This window comes from Panulirus ornatus, chromosome 48 (genome assembly GCF_036320965.1).
Source record: "Panulirus ornatus isolate Po-2019 chromosome 48, ASM3632096v1, whole genome shotgun sequence".
In the NCBI taxonomy this organism is placed as follows: Eukaryota; Metazoa; Arthropoda; class Malacostraca; order Decapoda; family Palinuridae; genus Panulirus; species Panulirus ornatus.
Window position 1 is genome coordinate 14529759 of NC_092271.1, and position 13467 is coordinate 14543225.

The 13467-nt window shown below is 43.5% G+C and overlaps 1 protein-coding gene across 6 annotated transcripts in view; it reads left to right on the forward strand.

Annotated features, from left to right (window-relative positions):
• LOC139764119 (uncharacterized) overlaps positions 1–13467 on the forward strand; it is a 181096-nt gene that overhangs the window by 141891 nt on the left and 25738 nt on the right. For 5 of the 6 annotated variants that reach the window (XM_071690625.1, XM_071690628.1, XM_071690627.1 and 2 more), the window contains one exon: positions 1506–1739. The exons of the other annotated variant lie outside the window; for it this stretch is intronic. In XM_071690625.1, coding sequence (XP_071546726.1) covers positions 1506–1739 — 234 coding nt within the window. The remainder of the gene's footprint in view (positions 1–1505; positions 1740–13467) is intronic. 6 annotated transcript variants of the gene reach the window in all.

The window sequence follows — 13467 nt, forward strand, 5'->3', positions numbered from 1 at the left end:
GAGAGAATGAGTGAGGAAAGATTGACAAAGAGGATATATATGTCAGAGGTGGAGGGAATGAGGAGAAGTGGGAGACCAAATTGAAGGTGGAAGGATGGAGTGAAAAGATTTTGAGCGATCGGGACCTGAACATGCATGAGGGTGAAAGGTGTGCAAGGAATAGAGTGAATTGGAACGATGTGGTATATTGGGGTTGATGTGCTGTCAGTGGATTGAACCAGGGCATGTGAAACGTCTGTGGTAAACCATGGAAAGTTTTGTGGGGCCTGGATGTGGAAAGGGAGCTGTGGTTTTGGTACATTATACATGACAGCTAGAGACTGAGTGTGAACGAATGTGGCTTTTGTTGCCTTTTCCTAGCGCTACCTCATGGGCGTGTGGGGGGGGTTGTCATTTCATGTGTGGCAGGGTGGCAACAGGAATGAATAAAGGCAGACTATGAATTATGTACTTGTGTATATATGTGTATGTCTGTGTTGAAATGTATAGGTATGTATATGTGCATATGTGGACGTGTATGTATATACATGTGTATGTGGGTGGGTTGGGCCATTTTTTCATCTGTTTCCTTGCACTACCTCACTAACGCGGGAGACAGCGACAAAGTATGATAAATAGATAAATATATAGCTTATTATCCCTGGGGATAGGGGAGAAAGAATACTTCCCACGTATTCCCTGCGTGTCGTAGAAGGCGACTAAAAGGGAAGGGAGCGGGGGGGCTGGAAATCCTCCCCTCTCGTTTTTTTTTTTTTTTTTAATTTTCCAAAAGAAGGAACAGAGAAGGGGGCCAGGTGAGGGTATTCCCTCAAAGGCCCAGTCCTCTGTTCTTAACGCTACCTCGCTATCGCGGGAAATGGCGAATAGTATGAAAAAAAAGAAAATATAGCTTGTAACATAGAATTATTTTTTGTTTGATTTTTTTTACTTTAGAAATGTCTCAGGTGTAATTTTACTCTTCTCTTGGGAAGAATATTTGTCTAGGTGTAATTTTACTCTTCTCTTGGGAAGAATATTTGTCTGTAGGAACTCTTTTCTTATTTTATTATTTTAAGTCAACGAAAAATAGCTTTTGAGTTACAGACTTTTGTTTCAGGTGACTTTCCAGAAAGATACCATTCCGTATCTTGAGGGATAGTGAAAGCCCTGGAATATACATAATTTTTCACTTGAGTAACTTTGGTCCATATGCCCACTTGTTCAAGACATTTGTTCATTGTACTGTACTTTGTTTTGTTGATTCTTTCAGGCCACAGAACAGATACACAGGATTGCATGTAGTCCTGAGATTGGTATTTTTTCATTCATGTAATTGCATAAAGTCAGAATTGACAACTCATTGAACTTTTTTGATCATAGAGGAAACTCATTGGAAATACAGGTGCTGTGTCAATTTGTTTAGAATGAAGCACTTCACTAGAACTTTGAACTACTGTAAACATGCATTATTAAAGGTACATTGTAACATATCTTGAAAAATGCATAATGTTAATCTCTTTTCCTAGATTGCTGACAGTGATGATCCCTTTGAAGAGATTAAGTGGTCAGGAAGGTATTTACCAAATTGTAGATCTGGTAAAATTTTTAGAGCTAATATTGCTTCCATCAGTCACACTACCAATGTGTCTGATCCTGTTGTTTCTCAGACAACAAGCATGATAGACCAACATACAAATCCTTCATTTATTAGGGGCCAAAAAAACAAATGGCAGAAAGGAGGATCACAGGAAAAGAAAAAGGTTAGTGATCTGAGGAAGATAGTCAGAAGTTTTGAAAAATTATATTTTCTCTCACCTGTATTCTGTCCTAGAAGTGAGAGATTTTATGTAATATAAGATTATATATGTATATATATATGCAAGAGTTTTGGAAAGAGGGGCAAGTATGAAGTCTGTTGGGGATGAGAGAGCTTGGGAAGTGAGTCAGTTGTTGTTCGCTGATGATACAGCGCTGTTGGCTGATTCATGTGAGAAACTGCAGAAGCTGGTGACTGAGTTTGGTAAAGTGTGTGAAAGAAGAAAGTTAAGAGTAAATGTGAATAAGAGCAAGGTAATTAGGTACAGTAGGGTTGAGGGTCAAAGTCAATTGGGAGGTAAGTTTGAATGGAGAAAAACTGGAGGAAGTAAAGAGTTTTAGATATGTGGGAGTGGATCTGGCAGCGGATGGAACCATGGAAGCGGAAGTAGATCATAGGGTGGGGGAGGGGGCGAAAATCCTGGGAGCCTTGAAGAATGTGTGGAAGTCGAGAACATTATCTCGGAAAGTAAAAATGGGTATGTTTGAAGGAATAGTGATTCCAACAATGTTGTATGGTTGCAAGGCGTGGGCTATGGATAGAGTTGTGCGCAGGAGGATGGATGTGCTGGAAATGAGATGTTTAAGGACAATGTGTGGTGTGAGGTGGTTTGATCGAGTAAGTAACGTAAGGGTAAGAGAGATGTGTGGAAATAAAAAGAGCGGGGTTGAGAGAGCAGAAGAGGGTGTTTTGAAATGGTTTGGGCACATGGAGAGAATGAGTGAGGAAAGATTGACCAAGAGGATATATGTGTCGGAGGTGGAGGGAACGAGGAGAAGTGGGAGACCAAATTGGAGGTGGAAAGATTGAGTGAAAAAGAGTTTGAGTGATCGGGGCCTGAACATGCAGGAGGGTGAAAGGAGGGCAAGGAATAGAGTGAATTGGATCGATGTGGTATACCGGGGTTGACGTGCTGTCAGTGGATTGAATCAGGGCATGTGAAGCGTCTGGGATAAACCATGGAAAGCTGTGTAGGTATGTATATTTTGCGTGTGTGGACGTATGTATATATATGTGTATGGGGGTGGGTTGGGCCATTTCTTTCATCTGTTTCCTTGCGCTACCTCGCAAACTCGGGAGACAGCGACAAAGCAAAAAAGAAAAAAAATGTATATAATGTAAGGGTAAGTGAGATGTGTGGAAATAAAAAGAGTGTGGTTAAGAGAGCAGAAGAGGGTGTTTTGAAATGGTTTGGGCACATGGAGAGAATGAGTGAGGAAAGATTGACCAAGAGGATATATGTGTCGGAGGTGGAGGGAACGAGGAGAAGTGGGAGACCAAATTGGAGGTGGAAAGATGGAGTGAAAAAGATTTTGAGTGATCGGGGCCTGAACATGCAGGAGGGTGAAAGGCGGGCAAGGAATAGAGTGAATTGGATCGATGTGGTATACCGGGGTTGACGTGTGGTAAATGGATTGAATCAGGGCATGTGAAGCGTCTGGGGTAAATCATGGAAAGTTGTGTGGGGCCTGGATGTGGAAAGGGAGCTGTGGTTTCGGGCATTATTACATGACAGCTAGAGACTGAGTGTGAACGAATGGGGCCTTTGTTGTCTTTTCCTAGTGCTACCTCGCACACATGAGGGGGGAGGGGGATGTTATTCCATGCGTGGCGAGGTGGCGATGGGAATGAATAAAGGCAGACAGTGTGAATTGTGTGCATGGGTATATATGTATGTGTCTGTGTGTGTATGTATGTATGTGTACATTGAGATGTATAGGTATGTATATTTGCGTGTGTGGACGTGTATGTATATGCATGTGTATGGGATGGGTTGGGCCATTTCTTTCGTCTGTTTCCTTGCGCTACCTCGTAAACACGGGAGACAGCGACAAAGCAAAATGATATATATATTATCCCTGGGGATAGGGGAGAAGGAATACTTCCCACACATTCCTCACGTGTCGTAGAAGGCAACTAGAGGGGACGGGAGCGGGGGGCCAGAAATCCTCCCCTCCTTGTACTTTAACTTTCTGTAATGGGAAACAGAAGGAGTCACGCGGGGAGTGCTCATCCTCCTCGAAGGCTCAGATTGGGGTCTCTAAATGTGTGTGGATGTAACCAAGATGTGAAAAAACGAGAGATAGGTAGTATGTTTGAGGAAAGGAACCTGGATGTTTTGGCTCTGAGTGAAACGAAGCTCAAGGGTAAAGGGGAAGAGTGGTTTGGGAATGTCTTGGGAGTAAAGTCAAGGGTTAGTGAGAGGACAAGAGCAAGGGAAGGAGTAGCACTACTCCTGAAACAGGAGTTTTGGGAGTATGTGATAGAATGTGTTTTTTTTTTTTTTTTTTTTTTTTTTTTTTTTTGTCTCCCGCATTTGCAAGGTAGCGCAAGGAAACAGACAAAAGAAATGGCCCAACCCACCCCCATACACTTGTATATACATACGTCCACACACGCAAATATACATACCTACACAGCTTTCCATGGTTTACCCCAGACGCTTCACATGCCCTGATTCAATCCACTGACAGCACGTCAACCCCGGTATACCACATCGCTCCAATTCACTCTATTCCTTGCCCTCCTTTCACCCTCCTGCATGTTCAGGCCCCGATCACACAAAATCTTTTTCACTCCATCTTTCCACCTCCAATTAGGTCTCCCTCTTCTCCTCGTTCCCTCCACCTCCGACACATATATCCTCTTGGTCAATCTTTCCTCACTCATTCTCTCCATGTGCCCAAACCATTTCAAAACACCCTCTTCTGCTCTCTCAACAACGCTCTTTTTATTTCCACACATCTCTCTTACCCTCACGTTACTTACTCGATCAAACCACCTCACACCACACATTGTCCTCAAACATCTCATTTCCAGCACATCCATCCTCCTGCGCACCACTCTATCCATAGCCCACGCCTCACAACCATACAACATTGTTGGAACCACTATTCCTTCAAACATACCCATTTTTGTTTTCCGAGATAATGCTCTCGACTTCCACACATTCTTCAAGGCTCCCAGAATTTTCGCCCCCTCCCCCACCCTAGATTAATATGAGTAAAACTGAAAGTTGATGGAGAGAGATGGGTGATTATTGGTGCATATGTACCTGGGCATGAGAAGAAAGATCATGAGAGGCAAGTGTTTTGGGAGCAGCTGAATGAGTGTGTTAGTGGTTTTGATGCACATGACAGGGTTATAGTAATGGGTTATAGTGATGGGTGATTTGAGTGCAAAGGTGAGTAATGTGGCAGTTGAGGGAATAATTGGTATACATGGGGTGTTCAGCGTTGTAAATGGAAATGGTGAAGAGCTTGTAGATTTATGTGCTGAAAAAGGACTGGTGATTGGGAATACCTGGTTTAAAAAGTGAGATATACATAATTATACGTATGTAAGTCGGAGAGATGGCCAGAGAGCGTTATTGGATTATGTGTTAATTGACAGGCGCGCGAAAGAGAGACTTTTGGATGTTAATGTGATGAGAGGTGCAACTGGAGGTCTGTCTGATCATTATCTTGTGGAGGCAAAGGTGAAGATTTGTATGGGTTTTAAGAAAAGAAGAGAGAATGTTGGGGTGAAGAGGGTGGTGAGATTAAGTGAACTTGGGAAGAAGTCTTGTGTGAGGAAGTACCAGGAGAGACTGAGTACAGAATGGAAAAAGGTGAGAACAAAGGAGGTAAGGGGAGTGGGGGAGGAATGGGATGTATTTAGGAAAGCATTGATGGCTTGCGCAAAAGATGCTTGTGGCATGAGAAGCGTGAAAGGTGGGTTGATTAGAAAGTGTAGTGAGTGGTGGGATGAAGAAGTAAGATTATTAGTGAAAGAGAAGAGAGAGGCATTTGGATGATTTTTGCAGGGAAAAAATGCAAATGAGTGGGAGATGTATAAAAGAAACAGGCAGGAGGTCAAGAGAATGGTGCAAGAGGTGAAAAAGAGGGCAAATGAGAGTTGGGGTGAGAGAGTATCATTAAATTTTAGGGAGAATAAAAAGATGTTCTGGAAGGAGGTAAATAAAGTGCGTAAGACAAGGGAGCAAATGGGAACTTCAGTGAAGGGGGCTAATGGGGAGGTGATAACAAGTAGTGGTGATGTGAGAAGGAGATGAAGTGAGTATTTTGAAGGTTTGTTGGATGTGTTTGATGATAGAGCGGCAGATATAGGGTGTTTTGGTCGAGGTGGTGTGCAAAGTGAGAGGGTCAGGGAAAATGATTTGGTAAATAGAGAAGAGGTAGTAAAAGCTTTGCGGAAGATGAAAGCTGGCAAGGCAGCAGGTTTGGATGGTATTGCAGTGGAATTTATTAAAAAAAGGGGTGACTGTATTGTTGACTGGTTGGTAAGGTTATTTAATGTATGTATGATTCATGGTGAGGTGCCTGAGGATTGGCAGAATGCTTGCATAGTGCCATTGTACAAAGGCAAAGGGGATAAGAATGAGTGCTCAAATTACAGAGGTATAAGTTTGTTGAGTATTCCTGGTAAATTGTTTGGGAGGGTTTTGATTGAGAGGGTGAAGGCATGTACAGAGCATCAGATTGGGGAAGAGCAGTGTGGTTTCAGAAGTGGTAGAGGATGTGTGGATCAGGTGTTTGCTTTGAAGAATGTATGTGAGAAATACTTAGAAAAGCAAATGGATTTGTATGTAGCATTTATGGATCTGGAGAAGGCATATGATAAGAGTTGATGGAGATGCTCTGTGGAAGGTACTAAGAATATTTGGTGTGGGAGGCAAGTTGTTAGAAGCAGTGAAAAGTTTTTATCGAGGATGTAAGGCATGTGTATGTGTAGGAAGAGAGGAAAGTGATTGGTTCTCAGTGAATGTAGGTTTGCAGCAAGGGTGTGTGATGTCTCCATGGTTGTTTGATTTGTTTATGGATGGGGTTGTTAGGGAGGTGAATGCAAGAGTTTTGGAAAGAGGGGCAAGTATGAAGTCTGTTGTGGATGAGAGAGCTTGGGAAGTGGGTCAGTTGTTGTTCGCTGATGATACAGCGCTGGTGGCTGATTCATGTGAGAAACTGCAGAAGCTGGTGCCTGAGTTTGGTAAAGTGTTTGAAAGAAGAAAGTTAAGAGTAAATGTGAATACGAGCAAGGTTATTAGGTATGGTAGGGTTGAGGGCCAAGTCAATTGGGAGGTAAGTTTGAATGGAGAAAAACTGGAGGAAGTAAAGTGTTTTAGATATCTGGGAGTGGATCTGGCAGCGGTTGGAACCATGGAAGCGGAATTGAATCATAGGGTGGGGGAGGGGGTGAAAATCCTTGGAGCCTTGAAGAATGTTTGGAAGTCGAGAACATTATCTCTGAAAGCAAAAATGGGTATGTTTGAAGGAATAGTTGTTCCAATAATGTTGTATGGTTGCGAGGCGTGGGCTATGGATAGAGTAGTGCACAGGAGGGTGGATGTGCTGGAAATGAGATGTTTGAGGACAATATGTGGTGTGAGGTGGTTTGATCGAGTAAGTAATGTAAAGGTAAGAGAGATGTGTGGAAATAAAAAGAGTGTGGTTGAGAGAGCAGAAGAGGGTGTTTTGAAATGGTTTGGGCACATGGAGAGAATGAGTGAGGAAAGATTGACCAAGAGGATATATGTGTCGGGGGTGGGAGGGAACGAGGGAAGTGGGAACCAAATTGGAGGGGGAAAAAGATTGATAAAAAAGAGTTTGGGTGTTTGGGGGCCTTTTTTAAATTTGCAGGGGGGTTGAAAGGGGGGGCAAGGAATAAGAGTAAAGGGATCGATGGGGTATCCCCGGGGTTTGGGACGTGCTGTCAGGGGAATTGAATCAGGGCAGGGAAAAAGGGGTTTGGGGAAAAAACCGGGGGAAAGCTGTGTAGGTATGTAAAATTTTGTTTTGGTGGGGGGACGTATGTATATTTATGGTATGGGGGGGGGTTTGGGCCATTTTTTTCCCTCTTTTTCCCTTTGCGCTACCCCGAAAACCCGGGGGAAACAGCGAAAAAAGAAAAAAAAAAAAAAAATGATAAAATGTAAGGGAAAGGGGAGATGTTGGAAATAAAAAGAGGGGGGGTTTAAGAGGCAAAGAGGGTGTTTTGAAATGGTTTGGGCACAGGGAAAAAAAAGAGTGGGGAAAATTGCCAAGGGAAAAAAGTGCCCGGAGGTGGGGGGAAAAAGGAGAAGGGGGGGAGCCCCAAATTTGGAGGTGGAAAGTTTTGGAGTGAAAAAGATTTTGAGTGATGGGGGCCCCTGAAAAAGAGGGGGTAAAAAAGGGGGGGAAAAGGGAATAATTTAAATTTGGGATCGATTTTGGTATCCCGGGTTTTAATTTTGGGGGTAAATGGTTTTAATCAGGGCATTTTTAAAAGGCTGGGGTAAACCATGGAAAGTTGGGGGGGCCCTGGATGAAAAAAGGGGAAGCTGTGGTTTCGGGCATTTTACATGCCCACCCTAGAGACGGATTTGTGAAACGAATGGGGCCTTTGTTTTTTTTCCCTAGTGCTACCCCCGCCCCCCAAATGGGGGGGGAAAGGGGGTTGTTATTCCAGGGTTTTGGCGAGGTGGCAAAGGGGGAATAAATAAAGGCAGACAGTGTAAAATTGTGTGCTTGGGTATATAGGTATTTTGGTCTGTTGTTTTGTATGTATGTGTAAATTGAGATTTTGGTATGTATATTTGCGGGTGTGGACGTTTTATGTATAGCTTTTTAAAGGGGGGAGGGGTTTGGGGGCCTTTCTTTCGTTGTTTCCTTGCCAAAACCTCTTTAAACAGGGGAGCCAGGGGACAAAGCAAAATAAAAAATTTTATTATCCGGGGGTAAAGGGGGGAAAAAATATTCCCACACATTCCTCACGGTTCCCTAGAAGGCAACTAGAGGGGACGGAGCGGGGGCCGAAAACCCCCCCCCCGTACTTTAATTTCTGTTGGGAAACCAAAAAAAATCACGCGGGGAGTTTTCATCCCCCTCGGGCCAAAATTGGGGTCTTAAATGTGTGTGGATTAAACCCAAAATTGAAAAAAAAGAGAGAAAAGTTGTTTTTAGGAAAGGAACCGGATGTTTTGGGTCCCCGAGTTGGGAAAAGAAGCTCAAGGGTAAAGGGGGAAAAGGGGGTTTGGGAATTCTTGGGAGTTTAAAATCAAGGGGTTTTTTGAAGGACAAGAGCAAGGGGAAGGATTTGCACTACTCCGAAAAAAGGATTTTTGGGGGTATGTGATAGAAATTTTTTTTTTTTTTTTTTTTTTTTTTTTTTTTTTTTGTCTCCCCCATTTGCAAGGTAGCGCAAAGGGGGCAGACAAAAAAAATGGCCCAAACCCCCCCCCCCATTAAAACTTGGTTTTTTACATACGTCCACCACGAATATACATACCTACACAGGTTTCCCTGGTTTTTTCCCCCAGACGCTTCAATGCCCGGATTTAAACCCTGAAGCACGTTTAACCCCCGGAAAAACCCCATCGCTCCAATTCACTCTATTCCTTTTCCCCCCTTTCACCTCCTGGGATGTTCAGGGGCCCCGATCACACAAAATTTTTTCACTCCATCTTTCCCCCCCAATTAGGTTCCCCCTTCTCCTCGTTTCCCCCCAACCCCCGCAATATATCCTCTTGGTTAATCTTTTTTCCCCACTCCAAATTTTTTCCCCCCCCAAAATTTCCCAAACCATTTTTAAACACCCCTTCTGCCTCTCAACAACGCTCTTTTTATTTCCACACATCTTCTTACCCTCAAAAGTTACTTTCTCCCATCAAAAACCCCCTAAAACCACACATTGTCCTAAAATCTCATTTCCGCCATCCATCCCCCTTTCGCACCACTCCATCCTAGCCCCCCCGCCTCCAAACCCTACAACATTGGGTTTGGAAAACCCCTTTCCTTCAAACCCAAAACCCTTTTTTTTTCCGAAGAAAAGCTCTCGACTTTTTCCCCACATTCTTCAAGGCCCCCCAGGGAAATTTTGCCCCCTCCCCCCCCCTAGATTAATATGAGTAAAACTGGGAAAATTGTGGGAGAGTTGGGTGATTATTGGTGCATAGTACCTGGGAAAGAGAAGAAAGATCAGGGGGGCAAGTGTTTTTTGGGGGGCACGAATGAGTGTTTTTAGTGGTTTTTTAGCCAGACAGGGGTTAAAAGTAATGGGGTTTTAGGGATGGGTGATTTTAGTGCAAAAAGGGGAGTAATGGGGGAGTTGGGGAATAAATTTGGGATACATGGGGTGTTCAGCTTTTTTTAAAAGGAAAAGGTGAAAAGCTTGTAGATTTATGGGGCTTTAAAAAAGGGACTGGTGATTGGGAATACCTGGTTTAAAAAGTGAGATATACATATTATCACGTATGTAAGTCGGAGAGATGGCCAGAGAGCGTTATTTTGATATGTGTTACGTGACAGGCGCGCGAAGAAGACTTTTGGATGTTAATGTGAATGAGAGGTGCAACTGGAGGTCTGACCTGATCATTAGCTTGGGGCAAAGTGAAGATTGGTATGGTTTTAAGAAAAGAAGAGAGAATGTTGGGGTGAAGAGGGTGGTGAGATAAAGTGAACGTGGGAAGAAGTCTTTGTGGAGGAAGTACCAGGAGAGACTGAGTACAGATGGAAAAAGGTGAGAACTAAGGAGGTAAGGGGAGTGGGAGGAATGGACGATGTATTTAGGAAAGCATTGATGGCTTGCGCAAAAGATGCTGTGGCATGGAGAAGCGTGAAAAGGTGGGTTGATTAAAAAAATGTAGTGAGTGTGGGATAAGAAGAAAATCATTAGTGAAAGAGAAGAGAGAGGCCTTTGGACTGATTTATTGCAGGAAAAAATGCAAATGAATTGGGAGATGTAAAAAAGAAACAGGCAGAGGGTCAAGGAGAAAAACTGGTGCAGAGTGAAAAGAGGGAAAATGAGAGTTGGGGTGAAGAGTATCATTAATTTTAAGGGAGTAAATAAAAAGGATGTTTCTGGAAAGAGGTTTAAATAAAGTGCGTAAGACAAGGAGCAAATGGGAACTTCAGATGAAGGGGCTAATGGGAGGTGATACAAGTAGTGGTGAAGTGAGAAGGAGAGTGAAGTGAGTATTTTGACAGTTTTGTTGGATGTTGTTTTGATGATAGAGCGGCCGATATAGGGTGTTTTTTGGTCGGGTGGTGTGCAAAGTGAGAGGGTCAGGGAAAATGATATGGTCAATAGAGAAGAGGTAGTAAAAGCTTTAGCGGAAGATGAAAGCCGCAAGGCAGCAGGTTTGGATGGTATGCAAGTGGAATTATTAAAAAAGGGGTGATGTATGGTTGACCCTGGTTAGGTAAGGTTACTGAATGTATGATGATCATGGTGAGGTCCTGAGGATTGGCAGAATGCATGCATAGTGCCATTGTACAAAGGCAAGGATAAGAAATTGATGCTCAAATTACAGAGGTAAAGTTTGTGAGTATTCCTGGAAATTGTTTGGAGGGTTTTTGAATTGAGAGGGTGTAGGCATGTACAGAGCATCAGATCGGGGATGAGCAGTGTGGTTTCAGAGTAGTAGAGGATGTTTTGGATCAGGTTTTGCTTTGAAGAATGTTATGGCGAAATACCTTCGAAAAAGCAAATGGATTTGTATGTATCATTTATGATCTGGAGCAGGCATATGATAAGAGTTGATGGAGATGCTCATGTTGGAAGGACTAAAATATTTGGTGTGGAGGCAAGTTTGTTAAAGCAGTGAAAAGTTTTTTCGAGGCATGTAAAAGGCATGTGTATGTGTAGGAAGAAGGAAATGTGATTGGTTCTCAGTGAATGTAGGTTTGAGTAAGCAGGGTGTGTGATTCTCCATGGTTGTTTATTTGTTTAATGGATGGGGTGTGTTAGGGAGGGTGAATCCAAGAGTTTTTGAAAGAGGGGCAAGTATGAAGGACTGTTGTGGAATGAGAGAGTTGGAAGTGGGTCAGTTGTTGTTCGCCCTGATGATACAGCGCTGTGGCTGATTCTGTGAAAACTGCAAGAAGCGGTGCTGAGGTTTGGGTAAAGTGTTTAAAGAAGAAAGTTAAGATAAATGTGAATACAGCAAGGTTATTAGGTATGGTAGGGTTAGGGTCCAAGTCAATTGGGAGGTAAGGTTTGAATGGAGAAAAACTGGGGAAGTAAAGTGGTTTAGATATCTGGGAGTGGATCAGGCAGCGGTTGGAAACCCATGGAAGCGGAATTGAATCATAGGGTGGGGAGGGGGTGAAAATCCTTGGAGCCTTGAAGATATGTTTGGAAGTCGAGAACATTATCTCTGAAAGCCAAAAATGGGTATGTTTGAAGGAAGAGTTTGTTCCAAGATGTTGTATGGTTGCGAGGGTGGGCTATGGAGAAGTAGTGCACGGAGAGGTGGATGTGCTGGAAATGAGATGTTTTGGAGGACAATATGTGGTGTGAGGTGGTTGATCAGTAATAATGTAAAGGAAAGAGAGATTTGTAAATAAAAAAGGTGTGGTTGAGAAGAGCAGAAGAGGTGTTTTGAAATGGTTTGGGCACATGGGAGAAGGAGTGAGGAAAGATTGACCAAGAGGATATATGTGTCGAAGGTGAGGGAACGAGGAGAAGTGGGAGACCAAATTGGAGGTGGACAGATGGAGTGGAAAAAGATTTTGAGTGATCGGAGGCCTGAACCTGCAGGAGGGGAAAGGAGGGCAAAGGAAATAGAGTGAATTGGATCGATGTGGTAAAACCGGGGTCGATGTGCTGTCAATGGATTGAATCAGGGCAAAGTGAAGCATCTGGAGTAAACCATGGAAAATTTGTGGGGGCCTGGATGTGGAACGGGAGCTGTGGTTTCGGGCATTAATACATGACAGCTAGAGACTGATGTGAACGAATGGTGCTTTGTTGTCGTTTCCTAGCGCTTAGAACCTCCTCGCAACACATAGTGGGGATGTTATCCCATATGTGCGAGGTGCGATGGGAATAAATAAAGGCTGACCGTATGAAATGTGTACATGTGTATATATGTATAAATGTCTGTGTGTGTTTTAAATATGTGGTACAATTGAGATGTATAGGTATGGTATATTTTTTGCGTGTGTGGACGTGTAGTATGTACATGTGGGATGTGGGTGGCTGGGCCATTTCTTTCATCGTTTCCTGCATTACCTCACAAACACCGTGAGACCCGGCAAAAAAAAAAAAAAGATTATGACAAGCTATCTCCTCCCTAATTGTAAGGGTAGGAAAGCCTGCTTGTGTTCCCCTCCAGGAAAACAGATCTCTGAAAGTACAATCTCTTTATTTCTTTGATGCCTGTTCCCTCCAGGAACTCCCTTCAGGGTATGGCCATGACAAAAGTCCCTAACTGGTGGGAACTCTATTGCAGCGTTCCTTAATGCTTGGTCGCTGTCTCCCCGCTTTGCGAGGTATGCCAAGAAACAGACAAAAGAAATGGCCCAACCCACCCCCATCACACATGTATATACATACTCGTCCACGCACGCAAATCATACATACCTAGCATCTCAATGTACAAATATTATACACACACAGACACATACAGATATAACCATGCACAACAATTCACACTGTCTGCCTGTTATTCAGTCCCACGCCACCTCGCCACACATTGGAATAACCAGCCACTTCCCCCCTCATGTGTGGCGAGGTAGTGCGAGGAAAAGAAACAAAGGCCACCATTTTGTTCACACTCAGTTCTAAGTGTCATACAATAATGCCCGAAACACTGCCTCCCGTTGCCACATCCAGGCCCCACACAACTTTCCAAGGTTTACCCCAGACGGGCCCCTGGTTCACGTGCCTGATCAAATCCACTGACAGCATGGTCA